Genomic DNA, 23,598 nt, shown 5'->3' on the forward strand with positions numbered 1-23,598 from the left:
GAAGAATAGAAAAAGAAAAAGAAACTAAAGGAACGCGAAGAAAGTATAAACATTCAAATACACACACGGTGTATATGAAGACACTTACCGTGAATATTGTGCATGTGTTCAATATGGAACACAGTAGCAGCAAAATACGTGAGTGAAGCTTGCACCCGTCTGGGCCTCTTACTTTTTTCAGCTGCCTTGAAAAGCAGCTCAGCGGAAAGATTATTGTAAAGCAGACTGCTATCTTTGACTGGCTAAAATAGTGCATTAGGATGGACTTAACTCTATGACACCTGACCTTCTAAATGTGCAGGAAACTGGTAACAATCAAATGTTGATATTCACAGGAAACACAAAAAAATTGTATACATTTGTATTTAAACACTGAGAATCCCTTAACAATATCATTAGTATTTGGGTACAAGATCAAAAAAGGGGGACGATCACTATATGTAAATGAACTACTACTTATGTTAATATGACTTTGCTATCCTATGCATATTTGCATCAGTATAGTTATAAATTGAGTAACTGAAAAACATGCATTGTCCATTATATACCAAGAAAATGTGTGTACACAGAAAAAGAAAGATCTATAATTTTCAAACAATATGTGAGTCCAGGGCCAATCAATAGAAAGATAAAAAATAAACATAGTTTTGCCTAGGGGTAAAGTCCTCATTTAGTCCATATTAATAACTTTGCATTTTGAAAATAAGTCATCATTCGAAAGTTGCCTTTTGATTTTGTACAAAAATGTTGGATAAAATGGTATATGTAATATTATCTCCTGTGTGTCCACGTATAAAGGAAATCCTGGACTATAGGAGCGTTGACATTTTTTGTTCAAATGCAATTATGAACTCCAGCTCTTAACTCTAGCACTTCTCATGGCCAATCGAATGTATCGTCCTTGTCAATGCCTACCTTTTTCTTTGGAAATAAACCATTTATGCTACTCCCAATAGATGGGGAATACGGACAGCCTTTGATTTTTAACAAATACAAGCTCCAGAAAGACTATTACTGTGCCAGGAACATGTGTCCCATGCAGTATAGTCCATGTACTCCACCCAGTAACTGTCACACTTGGGTGGTATTTTCAAAACGTAGTATTTCAGATACTGCATGAAATTCCATTGCATCATACTCTTGATGATGCCATGAATACGGAAAGAGCAGGGATGCAAAGGATAGAGGAATTGAAGCGATGAGTATCATACCAGCAAATATAGATACAAAGTGCAACCGTAGATGAAGCGCAAATATAATGAAAACACATGTCAGAGCCACTGGAGCTATTTCCTCAATAAGAACTGCCCCTCATATTAGGTTTGTTTCATTACAGAGTGCGGCACAGAACGAGGAGCACAGGAAAATACTGGCGGTGCTGTGCAAGACTGTGAATCCTGCCTTGCAGTTCATTGAAAACAGAGACAACTGCACAGTGCAACTTGGCTACAGCAAGGACCACCCTTCGACGTTTGCTGTGCTAGAGGTCTCTGTTAAAAGTGAGTAATGCCGTATAATTCCACTTCTTGAAATTCATGCATGAAAATCTGCACTTCCATTGCTTCTGAAAGCACTCTCGGGGGGGAGGGGGCTGGGGGGAACGTATGCAGTATAATGGTGGGGCTAGGGACTGGCTGGCGGGCAGCCTCCTCACTCACGTGATTCTCTCAAATCCCGAGGCACTTCCACCACCCTGCTCACAAAGTATTGAAATGGCATAAACTGGTGCCCCTCTCCTCCACTGGCACCTCTGCTAGTGGGCCAAAGAAGGGCACGTTCTGTAGTGGTTACATACTCTTAATGATCATTTCTTTGCTGCTGCCAATTCAATTATTTTTCTTGTATTCTTTTCTCTTCAAAGCAGCGTTGAGATTGTTTTGATATTATAAGTTAATTTGTTGTTTTTTTTTAGGAGAAATTTCTTTATATTTGTATACATTTTCATTGGTACATGTACATCAGTTTTGCAAATGTTACAGGTAACAAGCAACAGAGATGTATAAAACAGAAGGAGGGTCTAAGGGAAAATAAAATGGGACTGAGTTAAGGGGTGCTTATCCCCATTATTAAAAGTGCAGATTCAAATGCACTTCAAGATGTAAGTGCACAGATGCAATGCATCAAGATGTAAGTGCACTGATGCAATGCATCAAGATGTAAGTGCACAGATGCAACGCATCAAGATGTAAGTGCACTGATGCAACGCATCAAGATGTAAGTGCACAGATGCAACGCATCAAGATGTAAATGCACTGATGCAACGCATCAACATGTAAGTGCACAGATGCAACGCATCAAGATGTAAGTGCACTGATGCAACGCATCAAGATGTAAGTGCACAGATGCAACGCATCAAGATGTAAATGCTCTGATGCAACGCATCAAGATGTAAATGCACAGATGCAACGCATCAAGATGTAAGTGCACAGATGCAACGCATCAAGATGTAAGTGCACAGATGCAACGCATCAAGATGTAAATGCACTGATGCAACGCATCAAGATGTAAGTGCACAGATGCAACGCATCAAGATGTAAGTGCACAGATGCAACGCATCAAGATGTAAATGCACTGATGCAACGCATGAAGATGTAAGTGCACAGATGCAACGCATCAAGATGTGAACAGATGCACAGACTTGAAGCCTTTTTTGAAAGCCTGGGTACGCGCAGCAGAATTTCAGCCGCCAGACAAGCACCAAAACCGTGTGCTGCAGGGGCCTCGCAGTTCGATTTAGAAAGACCACTCTGTGCGGTCACGGAGTGGTCTTTCTAAATTGGTCTTTTTTGCTTTCGGAAAAAAAGAAAAAGCTCTTTTGACTTTATATCATGAAAAATACATGTCCTGCTCCTTGTGTGTTTTTGTTCTTTGCTCATTCTATCGTATGACCACCATCAGATGAGAACCTCTACCGGACTTTGGAAGCTTATGCATCTAACATCTCAGCATACCATTTTCAGTAAGTCCTACAAAAGTCACCAAAACCTGGATTTTGGTTCATATTGAAACTGGGTTAAAATAACATCAACCCCTTTTCACTGCGCATCCTTCCATTTCTGTAAGTCTGAGCATGTTACACCTCTTCAAACATGAGCCCTCTCATTCCGTTCCTGGAACCCGGTCTCAATCGACATCATCATCCTCTGGAGCTAACACAACTTTTCACATATTTAAAAAGGTGGCTCGCCATTCTATTTCAGCTACTCAGACGTATTCACACCTCTTCAGATACGAGAGTTCTTCTTTCCTCAAACCCTTCCATTGATGGACTTCAGAATCTTAACTCATTTCCAAATATCTTGCAATTCCATTACCAACACTGTACCTCAATTTCTCAGACCACCAAACTCCAAGCTTGCAAGTGAAGTGGAGGTTTTAGCTGCAGCACACATCTGGAGGTTATCCCTCCACTTCTCCTCCAGAAACCATCAGACTCCCCACGGTGGAGATACTGCTGACAGTAAATCCGAGGAAATCTCTCGGGAGTGCCATGCACCCCAAAAATGAGAACCATTTCATTAATCCACTCATAAACCTGAAGTAAAAGTAATGCCATAATGAGACCCATTGTAGCCAAAATTAACAAATATCTACACAGAAAATCAACAGATGTCCCATCTGAAACCAGTGTGAAGATTTCATACGAATCTACAGGACACCTAAGCAATGACATAGTGCATTGCAAATAGTCCCACAACTTTGCAACAATCATCAATAATTAAAAACTAAAGAAAACATTATGCAACAAATACAAAATTAGAGCTTTTTTTTTAAGGATGTGATGGAGGCAGAAGAAAACAGGTGACCCAGCAAGATCCAGTGAGGGTAGGTGTTGCAGGAGGAAAAGGGGCCATGCCTTTGGTAGCATCCCCATTTAGAGGACAGGCTAAGCACTCTTACTTCATCCATCACTATTCGCTGCCAGAAAGACTGTTGCAACAGCACTTGCAACTTTTAACCCACATGGACAGAAGTCTGAGGGATGGGAAGTGCATAATGTCCCGGGAGGATAGCTTAACGGCAATGTGCTCGTGCGCGCCTTGGAAGCAAGACGACACGAAGCAACACAGGTTCGATCCCCGGGTCCGCGCTTAGAAACCTCTGGGTGTTTAAGTGCGTTATAAATACGCAACTAAGACAAAAAAAACAACAATTACGCAACTAAAAAAAACGAACAATTCCTTTAACAGCGCCTCGATGCCTGCGGGCTGTGTGAGCGCATTAAAAATGCAAAATAAATAAAATAAATAATGTCTTACAAAAGGGCAACTTTCACCTGTGTCCACTTACTGCCATCACTGCCAGGTAGGGGTGGGTAGGGGAGGGAGATTAGGCTAATTGAGAACATTGATGCTAATTACAGAAGCCGGAAAAAACTACTGGTACATCCCAGCCTTGGGTCTGGAATTTAAAACTGAAGAGACGGCCAAGTTAAGGGCCTGAGTGAAGCGAGGGTCCCTTAATGAGTGCAGCAGTGCAGTTACCGACAGGGCTGGCCTGCCGCCGAGGGTAATATCGCCATTAGCACCTTTGCTGTGCTGTCCTATACCATGCAGTGCTGTCGTCCCCAAAGTCTGCTATCAATGGTGATGGCTGTCGTCAGCAACATTGAAAATGGACCTCGTGATGACAGCACTGCGCAGCAACTGGCCACGCAGAAAATAATAAGTTACTTAAAAAAGAAAAACACACACGCTTAGCACCCACATTGGAACCTACATGGGTTCAAAGAGGTGAGCGGGGATGGAAAAGAGGCTGTGGCTCCCCAGGCTGCTTGGAATGTGAGCTTTTACCATACAATACAGCCTGAATTCCGGGCATCCTGATTGGCCAGTGCACCCTTGCAGGGAGGCTAGTGTTACCCTTCTGATGAAAAAGTCACACACCCGAAGACAATCAGGGCTGCATTTAGAGTTAGGTGGTGTGGTAAAATAATAGTCACAATAATGCCCACTTCAGAGTTTCAAAATGCATGCAGTAATATGCAACTCCAAAATTGTAAATAACTGAAGGTTCAGCATGTCTGTAAATCATGCGGACCTTTCCCGTTACCACATGCGGTAATGATATTTAAGTTTGATGGAATTTCCAGAGAAAGCACTATGAGAATTGAAACAAAATCAGAGGCTTTTGTAACTTTTAGTTTATTCATTTGTTTATTTATTTGTTTGTTTATATAGCGCCAGCAGCTCGCAAGCATCAAGGTGCTGACATATACACAAAGAGACAAGACATATAAATCACAGGACAAGGCGCTCAATAAGTCATTAGGGGAATCAGTTTCTTAGTTATCCTTACAAATGCTAGTTTTAAGGAGAGCAGAAGTGTAGTGTAGTACGTTGACAACATTGAAAGAAAGTCGAAAGACTGAACAGTTTTTTTGTCACCGCTGGACATCAACAACCAACAACCTTTGCCCGCTGTTGGAGCAAATTCCTCACTGAAATCAGCGGCAAATAGCAAATCCTTTGTACATACTAGAGAACTAGACAATGAAAGCAGCTACTTAGGGCTCCGTTCACACACGCTGACAAGACACACTTGTGCAGGTGTGCAGCTGACACAAGATTTGATCTTTTCTTGATAGAAAAGAAGGTCTTTAGAATCTGTTCTTTCCAATTCATTGCCTATGGCCCGCTTAGAGCAGGAAGAGCGCTGCTCTGTGAATCTAGAACAGATGCACGTGGTGGCGGGAATACATTGCGTAACAGCGGCACTAGGTCTCGCACTTTATGCCTGGGACAGATTCCCATGCAACCCACTTTGCTTCCCTGGGATAGTAAAGGGCTTCTACAACCTTCATCACGTGACATGCATAGACCGCAGGGCCAAAAAAAGAACAGTCTGAAGATGATGCAGGTAGGTTGGCCATGTGGCTTCGGAGGCAACACCACACGGAGTCATTGCACCCAAGTTCATGGTCGACGTGGACACTTTTTCTAAACTACTGCAAATCTACACCCAATGTTTCAAGTCACATGTTAGATGGCAGGGTTGTGCCCAGAGTAAGACTCTGCAACAGACAGGAAGCTGCAATCTCTTGGCCCAAGTAAGCACCATATTCCTTATGGTCAGCTACACAGGCCATGAAACACCTTCTAGCTCAGGGCTCTGTAGCTTGTGACTCTCCAGATGTTCTGAATTTTGACTTCCTTGATCCCTCACTATTGGCTTTGCTGGCTGGGGCTGATGGGAGGTGTAGTCCAAAACCTCTGGAGTACCACGGTTGGCAGGCTCCTGCTTCAGCCTCCTTAGAATGCTCCAATCTGCAAGTAACATGCTTAATTGTTGCTTTACCATTGCATGTTTGTTTTGTATTTTAGAATGCATAAATCAAGTGCAGTGTTTGTGTTACAGACAGAATGGCAATGGTATGCATTGCCACTTGCCATGACCCCATCCCCCAACGTCCTCCTTTTCCTCCCTCCTCACTCTTTTTGTTGAAACACTGGGTTCAACATTCGGGACCAGTCAGTAAGAGAAAGCTAAATGTGGAATTGACTAAAAGAGTATTCAAATATTATTAAAACCTGATTAAAAGCAGGAGCCATTATTTTAGCTTCTGGTCGATGACGTGATGCATCATTTGTTCCAATATTCCAACCCGCAGACTTCAGAATGATATATAACGTTAAATGTTAAAGGTATTTATATCGCGCACTGTCACCAACGGAGTTGGTCCCCAGGAGCTCTGGCGGATCTGTAAACAAGAAGGGAGGCTGGGGGTGGGTTAGTCGGGAAAAGAGGGAGTAGGAGAGTGAGAGAGGTGGTGTACTGTTGGCGGCTTCAGCTCGGTATACATTGTGTGCTGCGCTTTGGTGTAAGTATTGGACCGGGGCGAGACCATGTGTGCAGTTGGTGCTGTTTATGTGTTGTTAGTTTGTTGTCCATGTGGTGTGGTGAAGGGAGATGTCTTCATTGCTGTCTATCGGAAAATTGATCTCCCTCGGCCCACTGCCAGATTAAAGACCCTGGCAATCATGGTGCCAGGACTAGGACTGCGCAATGCAAGCAACACTAGGCATCAGGTGGAAGTTGAGATGGAGCGGTTTGTGCAAACCTTCCATGAACTGCGGGTAGCACAATATAGTGATAACATTTGTGAGTTGTCCGAGTGGATTTGAAGGATATAGCTTTGTTTCAGAAAAACATGGCTGCCAATTAACAAAGGGACAATTATGTTTGTTTTGTGCCAGGCTCTTTGCTAGATAAACAATGCTTTGGAGCAGCCATCAATGCTTATTGCACTTATATCATGTTCCTTTTTGTTATCCTATCTCTAGCAAATGCCACGGGAAAATACATAGAAGAAGGACTGAAGAGCAGAACGGAGGAACTGACGAAGGTAACTGAGGGCTATTTTTCTTTCTGTAGTGTGTTCCCTAGCTTATTGTTTTGGTGCTTTCATTTGCAGTATTGCACTTTATACATTCTCAAAATCAAGCCATACGTTAAATCAAATATCGCTCATGTGAGTTGCTCTAAAGATGTCTCAAATGCCAGATAAGGATCAAAAACCTGGACAAGATGCAAGACTCAAGGGTACAGTATTTATGGGGGGACAATGTCCAGGTTGGACGAAAATATAAACTGGGATGAAATAAACTCAACAAAGTTATCAGGAACGACTAAGTGGTCAGGACTAATTGAAAGCTCTAGCTCATCTGAAAGTTCCAAATAAATAAAAAGTTCAGGATGAGGTCTCTTCAGTCTGACATTTAAAGGGGTTGCTGGACCCTTTGTTCTCCTGTGTTTCTTGGGATCGTCTCAACTCTGGATTCTCCCCTCTGGTTTAAGGGGACAACAAAGGATTTCCAGATGACAAGAGCCCTCTACAGAGGCCGTGACAGATCACAATGCCTCTGGCAAGGGCCAGGCAATGGTGGGGGGCTAGACGGGTCCTATCATTCAGAGAAGATATCCACGTCCCCAGGCCTAGCCCTCTCTTGCTGCTGACCTCCTGACCACTTTCCTGCTTCCTGGTCCTCACCCTTGATCTTTCTAACTCTCTAAGCAACAGATGATGAAATCGATGGTCTCGATCTTCCAATTCTTCCTCCTTTATTCTCCACCTTTCTACAGCAACATAACCTCACTTTCTCCTTCTTCACCCCTTTGGGCGCTTTCAGGATGTAACGTTCATGCTTCACCTCCTGGGGCACTTCCCACTTCCCAATATCCTCTCCTCCAGGATCTAACCCTTCTAACCCTTCTAACCCTTCTTCACCTGTTTTTGATCCTCCTGCATCCCAAACCCCAATCTCCAGTACTGACCTATGCCTTCATCAACATCCTATTTATGTTCCTCTCCTCCCACCACCCAATATTCACCTTCTACCACTTTCTGTTGCTAGCATCCTTCCCCCTCCTGATTTGTACGTCCAATCAAATCCTAATGTTCAACTCCTTTAACCGCTCTATGTTCACCTACTTTCATGAGTTGATAACCCCTTTCTTCCACCTCGTGAGAATATACACCTTTTTTTTCAGATTCTGATAATTCACCTTTGGCCACAACTGTCAACCCGCTTGCCTCTGATTTCAAACTGGTTTGCTTCTTCCTACACTCTCCTGGGTCTTGTTTGCAGCCTTTGGAGTTTAGCCTCTCCCAGTCACCAAGGTCTCTCCTTCAGCTATTGGTCCTATAGTTGTGTTGCAACTCCAGCTCGAGCCTTAGCTCCTCCTCTTCGCACCAATCGTCTCAAAATGAGCTCCGAACCACGTCCACACATACCGACTGCTCTAGATTGATATAACTATCACCACTCCCTTTGGGTTGGACTTTATCTAAGGGCCTGCACTTGTGATGGTGAATGAATTAGAGCCTATGGTTGGTTACTATTAATTGATTCACCTGTATTGGTTTCGGTACAGGGCCAAAGGGTTAAAGGGCCAATTGCCCATCTTAGACTTTAGGTGCCTAAACCTTTGTCTCGGGAGGATAGCTCAGGGGCAACGTGCTTGCCTGGGAAGCAAGTCGACACGGAGCAACACAGGCTCGATCCCTGGGTCAACGCTTAGAAACATCTGAGTAATAAGCGCGTTATAAATAACCTATCATATCATATCTTTAGGGAGCCTCAGTCTCTCTTCAGTGTTCCCACTGACTGAGCACCCTTCTGAGACTGGGTTCATGCTCCGTTGAATTGCCTAGTCCAGTTGAGTAAAAAAAATTCACTTTTAGCTCTACCGCCATTTCCCTGAAGGATCTCTTTGTGCTCGTGTTGTGGTGAAATTAGCATGGAATCTGTGTCACCAGCGTACTACAGGCAAGCATGGTGTGTCTGCTCGCGAAGCAGACACATAGAGTGAGGGCCAGGTTTCCAAGGGATATAACCGGGGGCTCATACGCTATATCGATGGAAATTGATTCACTCGCTACATGGTTTCCTTTGCTTGCGGAAGTCAGCTCCAGCACAGGAATAATGTTTAGATTTCTCTCAGATTCAGGAACACTTAAAATGTTCCTCCATAGACATGGGGAGAGCCTCATTGCACTAGTTTCATTTTTTACTGGACCCTGAGTATTGTGAGTATTCCTGCTTTACGTGACTGAGAGAAAGGTTAATGTTGGCGGTTAGAGAAAACCATGCATCATAGCTTTCATTCATTTTCAACAGGCCCATTCTTAAAAACTGAGTGTCTTAAAGAGACAGTGTACCTATTTTTCCACTCATGTGACAGTTTTCCGCCCTGTGATGGGACTACGCAGGGGTGCCCAGGAGATCCTTCTCGATTCACCCCTGGGCCTATCGTTCACTAGCTCGGGTGGCACCAGGCCTCATTGTTCTCCCCACTTGATGTCCCCAGAATTGGCAGGGGTCTTCATCACAGATGTCATAAACTTTACCCAAAAAAAATAATTTAGGCAATCATTGGTTTCTTTACACACTCTGTTACTAGTGCTCTTGGGACCCCCAGCTGACAGTACTTTGTATTGCTTTTAATATGACTTTGAGATCTGATTATGTTGAAATTACACAATAGATTTTACATATCAGCCATTTTAGAAAATGTTCTTGCACAGTTCATAACCACTCCTCTTTCCGAGGCTGGCTCTATGACAATGGAAATCTTCTCAGTCTCCTAAGGTACCAAAAGGGTTTGGGGGGTGTCCCCCGCTCCCCATGTTTGGTATATTCCGATTCGAGGGTTGCAGGGGTGTCCTCCGCATAGGTGAATAAAGTAAGAAGAAAAAAAAAGGAAAGGACCCTGCGGCGCCGGTTCCCCAAGCACGTAAGTGAAGGGAACCAGTGTCGCAGAGAGTTGACGGCACACAAGAAGGTGTGCTGGAAAAAGGTAAGTAAGAGGGGAGGGGAAATGTATTTTTAGGGAATGCTTGGGGAGGCATTTACTTTGGGTTGTTTGACCGTAATGGTCAAGTTACCTAGGGACTTTTCGGCCGCAAACATTTCCGTTACGGGCAAACAAACCAAACAAACCAAATACAGGGCAGGGTGGAAAAGTAGTATTTCACAGGACCTGGCCACCGTCATATTTTCTGCTTTACTTACTTTTTGTTATTTCAACTGCACCCGTATACAATGTATACTGCCAGGTACACTGCGTTGTACGCATTATAATAACCTCCTGGAGAGAAGCCTTAGAAACACAGTCTGTGGGCCGGCTTGAGCCTCACTTGAAGAACAGAATGAACCCAATCATTAAGGTGGAGGACAGGACCAATGTGCACATTTACCCTTTGGGCAACCGACCGGTTTCCACGCACAGCTATTTAAAACCATTCAGTAGTGCGAGTAGACAAAGCTTCATTTAAACAACTTAGCCTCGCGCTTAATACCCAGAGGTTTCTAAGCACGGACCCGGGGATCGAACCTGTGTTGCTCCGTGATGCCTTGCTTCCAAGGCGAGCGTGTTGCCCCCGAGCTATCCTCCCGAGACCTGCGTAGTCATTTCCGGCCCTCCCTGAAGTCTGGATGCCACTGCTAATGGAATGGACTCGACTGAAGATCTCCAGGACCTAGGCAAATAATAAAGTGGTCAATCCATCTGTAATTCACATCACATTCTCCTAAGGCAGGTGCCTACAAACCGAGGCTCTCCGGATGTTTTAGGCTAAAACTCCCAGCAGTCCAAGCCAGTGTAGGCTATCAGGAGGAATCATGGGAGCTGTAGTCAACACATCTGTAGAGCCGCAGGTCGCATAACCCCGTTAAGGTTCGGCTAAGCCAGTTTGATCACTCTAGCGGTATCCTTCATAACTTGAAGTGGTTCATTCACTTTAAAATCCTAGCCCCTAAGTGCATTGCTCTATTTACCTTGCGCGGTGAGGCACCTGACATTCAGAAGCATTGCAACCTGGTGCTCACGAGCATTGGCTGCAGTTATAATTGGTCAACATGTCTTGCCTTTTCCTACCTTCACTTAGGTATCAGACTCTGGGAGTCATTTTATACAAAATGCAAATTGCATGCAGGGACCGTCAACGTTAACACAGACGTGCCTTTGGGTGACGTGCATGCAATCTTCAACACTCACAAAGCAAAGTGTCAACGTGAAGAGTGCGCCAAGGTGGTATCGCCTTTACCCTTCGCTTTTACGCTGCGCTTTGCGAGAAATAAAATGCCACTTGAAAATGACGTTTTGCAGGTGGCGTTTCACACTGATTCCATTGGAATCCCCCTGCTATTTTAAATAGAGGGCGTAGTCCATTGGAATCCATTTCTTGTACGCGTGCATGAAAATCTCACGCAGGTGCAGTACGGGGCGCTCTTCCAAGGCAGAGTAGAAAATCAAAGGAGATCTAAGCTTTGCTTTGCTGCCCTCCTACACCTGGGAACGGCAGGAAAATGAGCAAAGCATTGCATGGAAGCATAACAGCATTACACTACACGTTTAAGCCGCCATTTCATGATCCAAAATGTCCCCTTCTGGTGGTATTTTGATGGAATGCAAGATAAATCCCTCATAACACTCAGCAGATATGATTTCTTCATTATGGAGAGTGAACCTTTTATAAATTAAAATGCTTTGCATAATCAAAGATCTAGAATAGGGAACCCTACGATGTCACCCCCTGCTCTCGCAATGCAACACAAGCTGGAAACCCAATGCACGATTCATTGGTGCCAAAATAGTGCACCTCAAAACAAATTCAGCTCATTTCTTTAGGTGAGCGAACTGCCCGCAGGCTTCGCAAATGAAGGCACAGCTCACAACGACAGAGGCGTGGACAGGGTAGGGCATGAGCGGGCAAGGCTTACCCAATATCTGTAAATGCCCTCTCAGCAGCACTGTGTGGGCATTTACAGATGTTAGGGCATGAGCGGGTAAGGCTTACCCAATATCTGTAAATGCCCTCTTAGCAGGACTGTGTGGGCATTTACAGATGTTAGGGCATGAGCGGGTAAGGCTTACCCAATATCTGTAAATGCCCTCTCAGCAGCACTGTGTGGGCATTTACAGATGTTAGGGCATGAGCGGGTAAGGCTTACCCAATATCTGTAAATGCCCTCTCAGCAGCACTGTGTGGGCATTTACAGATGTTAGGGCATGAGCGGGTAAGGCTTACCCAATATCTGTAAATGCCCTCTCAGCAGCACTGTGTGGGCATTTACAGATGTTAGGGCATGAGCGGGTAAGGCTTACCCAATATCTGTAAATGCCCTCTCAGCAGCACTGTGTGGGCATTTACAGATGTTAGGGCATGAGCGGGCAAGGCTTACCCAATATCTGTAAATGCCCTCTCAGCAGCACTGTGTGGGCATTTACAGATGTTAGGGCATGAGCGGGCAAGGCTTACCCAATATCTGTAAATGCCCTCTCAGCAGCACTGTGTGGGCATTTACAGATGTTAGGGCATGAGCGGGTAAGGCTTACCCTAATGTCTCAGAAATACCAGAAAAGAATGAAAAAATAGACAGCATGGTATATTTGACCGAGTTTAGGCTGTAGGAAAATCCTACCCAAAGGGTAAGTAAGAGTGGGGGGTGTATTTGTAGGGTATGCTTGGGGAGGCATTTACTTTGGGTTGTTGACCATAACGGTCAAGTTAGCTATGGTCTTTTCGGCCACAAACGTTTCTGCTATGGGCAAACATCCCAAATCCTAATGTCTCTGCTGTGGCCCCAACTACATTAGCTTCAGGACCTACTTGTTAGACAATCCTGGCTACGCCTATGCACAACGAATGGCCCACGAGACAAAGATTGCAACATGGTACAAGTAATCATATGATCAGCTCCTTACATGCCTCAGAACACGTTCTGGGCATGCTTTGCACCATGTGTCTGTCATATATACACATGGGCTGTATCTCAGAACCTTGCACAGGTGCAAAAGTCATATAACACGTTAGCATTAGGGAAAAAACTGCCATAGGGCAAAAGACTTATTTCAATGCATTTTTGCACCAGGATGCTAGTGGCTCTAGCCCTTCTTCTGAATAGTCTGAGCACTATGGCAACCTTTGCACTGGTGCAAACATGCATTGAAAAGAATTGCATTTTCCAGTAGGGCACTTTATGTACTAGTGTATTACCATGCAGAATTTGCCTGGGTACACATTTTCATAATATGTCCCTTGATGCTTCGGTTGTAGAGCGTTCACTGCTTAACTTAATTGCTTCCTGGCTCTTTTTTGAGGGGCTGAATCCTTCTTAGAATAGTTTAACGAATCATCCTGTAGACGTTAATGCAAGGGCGTATGAGTACCAAGACTCTGCCATGAAGTTGCGTCTCGCAACAGCACCCTGTTTGCATTTATTTTTCTGCCATGTTTTTAATCAAAGGAACTGGCCCAACACAAGCCCTCACAAATGTTCAGCCGGCCCTGTTTATCACATGTGATTGTATGGACTTTAATTCTATCCTGTAGTCATGCGATGAACTTCTTGGGACCTTTGAGGCTACACTTGACATAGGACTCCCAAAGCCTATTGGCTTTGCTATTGCTTGTTTAATCAGTCTTATGATGATGAGACCACCATTCACATACACCTCAGGATTCGCCCACTGTGGAGTCAGTTTGTGTTAATGTTAAAGGATATTTGTACCGCGCACTATCACCACCGGAGTCGTCCCCTGGCGCTCTGGCGGCTCTGAAAAAAAGAAAGGGGAGGATTGGGGGTAGTTAGTGGGATGAGCTGGAGAAGTACAAGAGAGCAGTGATGTGCTGTTAGTGGCCTCAGCTCGAAATTCCGTTGGCTGGGCTTGGGGTGTTATACTGTAGGAAGACCTTGTGTGCTGTTGTGCCGGTCTATGTGTGCCTTGTTTTGTTCTTGCAGTGTAGTGAAGTTTGTGCAGATTGTTGTGTTGTAGGTTTGTGGTTGTGTTTGGTTAGGATTTGAGAGGTGTATGCAGACGGCGAAGTTGTTAGTGGTTTGGTTAATTGGCATTGCTGTCTTGAGGTGCACCGCAAAATTTCAGTATTTCTAATTAGGTGGGGTGTGTGGGCGTCTCCGTGTCTACGTCCAGATCAGGGTTGTACGGCACTCATGGTCCCTTTCCCATGTGGCATCTGTTCATATGCATAACCTTGATAGGGTATGGTACCGGCTGCCTACGTGACCCTTCTTTGTATGTGCGGTGGTTAGGCATTTGTGCGTCCCTTGCAGTCTAACCCAGACAGCATTCCCAATCTAGTCTGCTAGAAGGGCGGCATTGGTAGGCCTGGGTGTAATCCCGCCATGTGTTGGGGCTGCTTGGCATTCATCATCTTATTTGGTTGCTCATTCATGTTGCTGCTCCTAGCCCCTTTGGAATGTGGCCATGCTAACACTTTCAATTATGTTCAGGGGCGGCGTCTGCCTTCATTCATCACTCTCTTCGGACCATGCCTCTGTCAATATCCATAGTTTAGTTAGTGTGGCAAGTTCTAAGGTTCACCCAACTTTATACAGGTACGATCTATAGTAGTATTTATAGAGTGGGTGAAGGTTGTTTGCTGAGAGTGCACACGGTCAGCTCCATATCCATCCATAGATTTCAGTGGTTCTCACCTGGCAGAAGCAAAATCCTCTGATTTCACTCACCCGGGACACTCAAAAGGATGAGAGCCATGCATGTATGTACAATTGCCTTCCTAGCCAACAGTTTTGCCCCCCCGTGCCTTTCTTCCATGGCTGCAGGCTAGCTGGTTGTAATTAAATGTAACATATGTTATATTTACTTTCTCCTCTCGACTCTATTTCACTGTAACTATCCTCTCTTGGATGGTTACAGACCCTTACTGTCAATTGTATCTTTACCAAATGACTGTACTGTATGATATCTTAGCTTATGTTCATAATGTGCATATCATCTAACCAGCGCTTTAATGCCCCTGGGCCTAGTGCGCTTTACGAATAAATAAATAAATGTTAAATGTTAAAGGTATTTGTACCGTGCACCGTCACCAACGGAGTTGGTCCCCAGGCGCTCTGGCAGATCTGCAAATGAGAAGGTGGGATGGGTTAGTAAGGTGAAGAGGGAGTAGGATAGTGAGAGGAGTGGTGTTCTGTTGGCAGCTTCAACTCAGTATACACCGGGTGCTGAGCTTTGGTGCGAGTATCGGATCGATGTCAGTCCTCGTGTGCTGTTGGTGCGGCTTATGTGACATTAATTTTTCTTTGTATTGTATTTACATCTCTGCATGGTCTTGTGCCTCTGTATGCTTAAACTCTTGTCTCTTTGAATGCCCCCTCTCGTCCTTTACATTCTCAGACTCACTTCTTGTTATCAGTTCCTCACCCGCCTTGCGCCCAGTCACGGTTTAGCTCTTTCTCATTACTTACCCCCTACCACTAGAACTCTCTTTCTCTTTGCTCTATTACTTCTTATTCCTTATTTCGTACTTCTCTTAAAAACGACCTTCTCCAGTCTTAAGACAATTTTGTGCATCTTATGATTTTATATGTAAACGTATCTTGTTCAGTGCTTTGGCAAAAAGTGCTATATTAATTACAAATAAAATACAAATACAAAATATATTGTGAAAAAGGACATCTAAGCAAAATAGGAAGGGAGATTGTGTTCGGCACGTTTCCCAGAAGTAAAAAGACTGATTTTATAATGCATTTAGACATAATCCCAGGACTGTCGTCCATCCGCAAATGGTTCTTCCAGTTCTAAATTGAAATAAACTATGATCATTTTGCCCAGAAACACAGAGCCTTCACTGAGGAAGCAGCAGAAAATCCTGCAGTGCGTTGTCCTTTGCTCTCCTCTTCACCTTAGTCCCTGAACAAAAGGTGATACAGAGCAGTGGCCATGAAAACAGCCATGAGTTACTGAGCAGAGCTTTCTGTGTGGAATAGATGTCCTTTCAAAATGACTTTTCTAGCATTTAAAAGCAAGCATGACCGGGGGCACCTTTCTTAATTTCAAAGTGATTCTTTACACCCGCAGAATGAGTATCAGGGTAACAGTAAAATGATTGGCATTTTAAATACTTCCTGTTTAAAATGCCACCAAAGTACTGTTACCCCTCATAATAATAATAAAAACATCTGAGGTATTTGAAATGGCACATATTTGAATCCATGTTCGGACAAGAAAGCCACTTTTATTTTACTCCTTTTCCAGGCAAGTAGACGTTTCATTTTCCCGGGGCGGTGGACACAATTTTAGGACATTCCATTGAAAGTGTAGGGACTTTCATGGCAGATGGCCTTTGCTGGGGGGGTGCAGAGGGTGCCCAGCCCCGGAGCACCCACATACTCGGCACCCCTGCTCCTTTCCAAAACCTGTGCAAAAAGAACCATATGCTGCAAGAATCAAGTGTGGAGAATGTGTGGAATCACCAACTCACTAACTCTGAATCCAGGAGTGGAGGGGAAGCAAGGCGGATGCAGTGTTGTCTTGGAACAGGTATATATGGAGGGCCAGCGGTTTCAGGGTGTATGCCTGCTTCTTTGATGAATCCCCACCCTGACACCTATCCCACCCTCCACCCTGTGAATGGCCCAAGAGGCCCTTTTAGACACAAACTCTGGGCAGCCCGTGCCCAGGCAGTCCTCAGCTAAGGGCCACAAGGCAAAGGGCAGCTCCCGAAGAAGCAGCTCCAGTCTGTGTTTGCCCATGTTCACCTGGGACGCCTGCAGCAGTCAACCATCAGTGACTGGTAATGTAAGTGTGGTCTCGGCGGGGAGTGCAGCCAATACAGAACCCCAGTAAAACCCCACCACTCTTATTACCTAATATTCTATACCTACTTGCACATAGTCTACTTATAAAGATTTGCCGTATCTTGCATGTAGCCCCATTTTGTAAGTTACTGCACCTAGATGGATTGTTAGGGGTGCGAGATAAACCGCACTTAGATGGATTGTTGGGAGTAGGAAATGGACCGCACTTAGAGGGATTGTTGGGGGTCGGAAATGCACAACACTTGATAGATTGTTAGGGATAGGAAATGAATTGCACTTGATGGATTGTTAGGGTGAGAGATATACTGCACTTAGATGGACTGAAGGGGGTAGGAAATGTATTGTACTTAGATGGACTGTTAGGAGTGGGAGATATACCACACGTTGTTGCATTGTTGAGGGTGGGAAACGCATCGCACTTAGATGGATTGTTCGGGGTAGGAAATACACTGCACCTGTAGATGGTGTTTTGTTTGTGTGTATGTGAGAACATGCAATCAGAGAAGCCCTGAGTTGTTGGACAGGAACCCGTGCATCAGGAATTGGCAAGCAAGGCATTGGGAGTGCGAGGAAGATGGGAGTCAGGAAGGGAGCCTCGGCACTGAAGAGCCTATATGAGGCAGAGGAGAACTGAGGAAGAAAGGAGTGGTATTGGGGCAGAGCAGACAAAGGACAGGGAGAGGCAAAGATGCAATGGGTAAGGAAGCAGGGGCACGCGGGGGGCTCTTAACAGGAGAAAGGTTAGGAAGCGGGAGAGGGGGTGCGGGTGAGTGTGTAGAGGCCTGGAGAGGCAGAAACATAAGGAGGAGTGTTTGGTAAGGAAAGACAATTTCAAAGGGAGGGCAATGCGCAGTACGGATAGGAGTTTTGTTCTAAAACAGCGTGGCAATAACAGGGAATCTAATTGGTGACAGATAACTATTTTAATCGTTGCAACCATATTTATAGTGAAGCCCCTGTTCAGCTGCTTAGAATTGCTAATTTCTTTTCAAAGGAAAAATATGTTTCTCGGTTCAAACTACCAAATTTAACACCCTTTGAGATTTTAGAGTCATCTAGTTTAAGAGCCTAACAAGCAAACAATAAACTTTTGAGAGTGTTGGTTTGTTATCAACACCTTAGGTCCACAGCACAGTATCATACGCTAAGAATGCTCAGCTCCCTCTCTATCTCTCTCGCAAGCCATGCTTCATGATCTGGAAAGCCTGATTCAGAGAACTAGCAAAGTTTCAGATAATGCTGGTATTTCAAATTGAGTCTGGATTAGGTTATGTTTGTGTGGTGCTTGTTTGGGGGTGGAGTAGATGATGTAGTGTCATCATATTGTCAACATACTGCTAACCTTGAAACACTTGTGTATAGATGCGTTATAAATGCCATATCATATCATATCATAACCCAAAGGGCGGACCACCGACCAGTTCTGTGGTTGAAAGCCGGCACAAATCATCAATAATTTAAACAATAGAGCACCCACGGGTCTGCAAGTTGAACCATGGTATTTTCAGCTTCTCCATGGAAAACAGTAGATACAATAACTTAGTAGTCAAAAATTGCCTAAAAATCCACATATTTTGTAGAAATTGACAAATATTTATTATTTCATAAAAATTATTATAAACCGTTTAAGGAAAACATTTTAAAAGTGTTTCGAATTACATCAACCTTATAGCGAAAGTATGCACTGAACATTCACTCAATGAAAAATGCATACAGATCATAAAATGAAACTCACACTTACATACACACAAAGTCACAAATGTAACTATGGATTGAGACTCGCTCAGCCTGGCATGTGCACGTTTCCGTTCGTTTACGGGTCTAAAAAACCGTGGACTTTCATCAGGGGGGTAGCTGTAGTCTTTTTAATCCTTTCAGACGCATAAACTCCAGGGATTTCACTCACAAACTAATTCTCTTTGGTCTCAAGTTCCGAAAAGCCATTTGTAAAAAGAAGCTGAAAAAACAGAACACAGATTTAGTCGATCATGATAAGTAGGTGAATTACTTAATTATGATTCAAAAAAGCTACAACATAAATGACAAATCGTACCAGGTGAAATAGTCCCAATGTAAATCAACAGTCCCTTATTGCTTCCTAGTAGGTGCATTGTGCAACGCTCTGAAAAATATGCATTAGATGAAGCATATTACTAAAAAAGTTATTGACAGTAACTTCAAACGTCAATAGAATTTCTTGCGTATAATTTGTATTTGTGCAGAACTATACGAAATAAATAGAAAATAGAGCAACGAGGATAGCGTTATTTATAATACACGTATCCTGTGTACCAAAATCTTAATGGACTCGCGCGTTGTAATTCTGGAAAATCTGACCTGCCCGGGAGCTCATAGCAACAGACTGCTTCTCTCCATGTGGGTTCTTTGAATGGAGATTTCAAACGCGCAATCGTATCTGTCATATATGGCTTGGTGTGCATGTGGTACTCTTGGTAAATAATGCAAGGACTACAAAACCGCTGGAATCTGTAGTCTATTCAATAGCCGAATCGCGTATGATAAGGCGTGAAAGAAAAAACAAGTGGAAGTACTCACCAGGCATCACAGTTATCTAGTGATCAAGGTGTCCCATTCTATTCTTTCACTCAACCTCTTTGTGTCACCATGGGTCTTAAATATTAATTTATGTTTCATTTTCAAGAGTTATTTTCTTCCTTTTACCGTTGCCCGCAACAAGACAACCCATTTAAAAGCATCTGGCCGACGAGTCTGACTGACCTTCAGATCTCCAAGATGAGTACCTCAGCCTTTCAGGGAAGCTTCCGTGATAACCTTCGTGTCCAACCACGGGAGCCGGAATGATCCCACTGCCACCAGGTTCTCTTCGACTACCATGGCAGGTCTTCAGCAACCTTTTTCGAGATCCTAAGAATGTCCAACATCTCGCTGGAGAACTGCAACCATTGGCTGCAGAGCAACCATCGGAGAGAACGCCTTTTGAACTGGGCCTACGGCACCATAAAAATGCAGGATGCCAAGAAGCCCAGAAGACAGAGAAAGGCTGAAACTGGTAGCATGCAAATGTTCTGGAAACAATTGATCACCTTGATTGATTGAGGTGACTCAATACCTGCACTGGAGAGCAGACCCAAAAGTGCCAGTTGTACAGGTAGGGAAAGACATGAATCCTATCCCTCGTGGGACAAGTTGCCACCACCACAATAAACTTGGTTAAGACCCTGGGTGTGGATGTCAGCCCAAATGTGAGCACCATGAACTAGAAATATTAACTCCTGATCAAACCTTGAGAACCTCCTATATTTGGGATGGATTGGCACATGGAAGTAGGCATCTGGAGGGCCCAGTGACACCAACCAGTCCTAGCTTTGTAGAGTCTGTAGAATTTCCCTCAGCATCACCATCCTGAACTTGTCCTTCCTCAGGAACTTGTTCAAACCCCTGGATGCCTCCCCTTTCTTAGGGACTAAAACAACCAGGAATACCAACCCGTTCCTGTCTCTGAAGCCGGGACTTTCTCCTAGCCCATTTGGCCAACATAGGAGTATGGTCTCTGGGTCTGAGGTCAAGAGCAAGGGAGATCTGTCTGCAGGCTCTCAGAGGAACGGAAATTAATATCGTGTTTGGACCAGCTGCAGAACCCAAGTGTCAATGCTGGTCTCATGCCTTTTTATTACAAATGCAGCGATGTGTCCCCCAACAGTAGCAGTGGGGGGAGACTTCAGAGAGGTTTTGAGGTTCAAGACACTGACTGCACTGAGGTCACAGAAGCCTGATTTATCGAAGTGTTGCCTCCCCCTATTGCCTGTGGCAAATTGCATCTTCATGGATACAAAGGATGTAAAACCACAGAAACCCCTTCCTCTCAACCCATATGCAAAGGAAGGTGTCGGGCAGGCTTCTGAACCGCAAATCCTATGGTCTTGGCCGTAATTCTCAAGTTCTTATACTTTTCTAATGATTCGTAAGCTTTGGGGGGCCAAACAAATGCTCACCATCAACAGGAATGTCCAGCAATTTTGCCTGAACTTTGGTGAAAAGCTTAAAGAACTTAGCCATGAAGCCCTATCTGTGGGAGGGTCAAATTGGTCGCTGATCGCTTAGAGTAACGATGACCACCTGTAACACAGGGAGGTTTTCAAAGGATGCCTCGACAGAAACGTGTGATCCCCACCCACAGAGTTGTATTTTCATTGTACTGGCTTTTTCAACTGTCAGTGTCAAACAGGGCCTCTGCCACAGGGCCCAGACTAGATATGCAATGGTAGCGGAAGGGGAGTGTAGTCACAGACTGGGGGCCTCTTTCTTAAATATCTGTTAGCTAATACTGTACCAGAGGTTTAACCAGAGCCCCCCGGCCTAATGCAGCAACCGCCTTCTACACTACTTTCCTAAACTGCATATCTGGATGCATGTAAGCGAAGCTTGGTGCAGCTGCACCATGTCGGGGGAAGTGTTTGCGGCCACTTGTGTCATGGAGTCCCAACAACAATTCCATTAACTCCACCGGGTTAGCCAGGAAATAAGAGAGAGGCTCTTGTCCATTCCCCGACAAAGGCTTGAGGCCAAAGGAAACCAGAGTCCCCCTCATTGTCGAAGATCGACCTCATGGACTAACAAAAAAATAGAGTCCTCGGTTCCAAGTCACAGGGTGGTTGTGGGTGGTCGAAGATGTAGCCATAGTCAAAGAGGATGCAACAATGCCAAGCATCATCGCCCACATCAGGTGCCAAGCTCACGAACATGGGGTTCGACTCCTGAGAGTTCCCGCTGGCTGACACAGGTGCAGCGGGCTAAGGGTCAATGACAAGGCCACAGCCATACAATTTGTGCCCTTTGTCAAAATCAGTAGCATTTGGTCACAACACTCCTCCCATTCTTCCCTAGAAGCAAGCTAAGGAGGAAACAATGCCTTGCCCCAATTATGGGAATCCAACACATCCTCACTCTCATCCCTCCTAGAGCTGTGCATCTTCTTCTTGCAGGAAGAGGAGGAAGAAGAGTGGGGTGACTCACTGCAGGAGTGCAATCTGTTTTTGGTCTTGTTATGCCTCCTACTTACCCCCTTCCTCCGCTTTTCTCCAGAGTCAGGTTCTCTGTTTGGACCTCCAAGAATTTAGCGAGTGAACTGTCTGGGGACTTCGCAGGGGGACAGCCTAGCATCAACCTAGCACCCTGCTCCCTCAAGACACGCGGGTCATGGAAGGACATGTGCTGGATTGCTCCCCATCGTGGTTCACCCCCACAGATATTGTGTTGGCCGGTGATTGACAGCTCAGAGCTGAAATCTCAGCGTGGCTTAAAACTCGACATCTTGGAACCAGGCATAGTTACAAAGCAATTTGCTGACATGTGTTACTGAAAAACAGCACGCTGAGCGTGCGGTAAAATGGGTAAAAGATATAGCGGCGCACACCTAATATTTGAATACTTAAACTGACTGAAGAGATAAGAGGAAAAATGTAAAGGAGCGGGGGAGGAACTGGGACCTTGCCACAAAATCACAACACAATACAAAAGAAAAATAGAAGATTCAACAATGGAACCCTCCCGTCCCCTGCACACTTTCAAGAGGCTGAACAAGTCAGCTATTCCTGTTATACATTAAACTCAACATGTTAGACACAAAAGAAATTAATGACAAGAGAATCTTGTTTATATAGAAAAATATATATATTCTTTAATTTACAAGCACAAAAATGACTGTACAAAATAGAGCAAAAATATAAATCCGTTGTCTGTGGCGACGCGTTTCGAGGAGTCTTTCCTCTTCTTCAAAAGCCTAAACGGACTGTAAAGAAAATTATTTTATTACATAATGTACTTGTCCCAAAATAAACTAACAGAGGTAAATATTTGTAGCAACGATGATCAATATATGGAAAACATAATGAGCCATCTTAAAGAAGGAATCAAAGTAAATTACTCTTCGATAGAGCTCCATAACACTGAATCAACTTTAGCAAAAGATCACAATGTCAGAGTTGTGGACAAGATTCCTATGTATAAAACATTCAATCAAGTGTTATCCCAACACTAAAACGAGGAGTAATCTTGGTTAAATCTGTCCAAACAGACTATCTCTGAATCAGAAATAAAGAGATGACCTTAAATTGAGTGTCCAGAAACGTAGGGCATGGAGAATGGTAATATCAGTGGAACGCGATGTCCATCTAGTTTGAGGTGTCAACGGCAAAATGGGGTTTGCCGGGTTTGAGTAGCTAAAGGACAAAGAAATGGAACTGAGGTAAGGGGTGTAGTGTGTTCTATTTATGCAGCGGCAACATCACATCCAGAGTTGAGAAGATCGATTTTCAAAGAGGATAGACATTGAGCTACACAACGCCCCCTGGTGAAGTTTTCCAAGAACAGCTGGCACTGGGAGATATACATCCTGATGAGGAATTTGTGGGACGGTGCAATCTATTGAACTCAGACTACAACTTGCAGACTGTGTTTCTTTGTAAAAGGAATCCCAATCACTGGGGACATGATGTGCCAAGGGCATGAAGCCAGATGGGTATCCAACTAC

At 44.3% G+C, this 23,598-nt stretch overlaps 1 protein-coding gene across 1 annotated transcript in view; it reads left to right on the forward strand.

Annotated features, from left to right (window-relative positions):
• The window catches only part of PODXL (podocalyxin like), a 255,685-nt gene that overhangs the window by 200,473 nt on the left and 31,614 nt on the right, over window positions 1-23,598 (forward strand). The window contains exons 6-7 of the mRNA XM_069629631.1: window positions 1,337-1,499; window positions 7,284-7,345. Coding sequence (XP_069485732.1) covers window positions 1,337-1,499; window positions 7,284-7,345 — 225 coding nt within the window. The remainder of the gene's footprint in view (window positions 1-1,336; window positions 1,500-7,283; window positions 7,346-23,598) is intronic.

This window comes from Ambystoma mexicanum, chromosome 12, assembly GCF_040938575.1.
Source record: "Ambystoma mexicanum isolate Mex_15411 chromosome 12, UKY_AmexF1_1, whole genome shotgun sequence".
NCBI lineage: Eukaryota > Metazoa > Chordata > Amphibia > Caudata > Ambystomatidae > Ambystoma > Ambystoma mexicanum.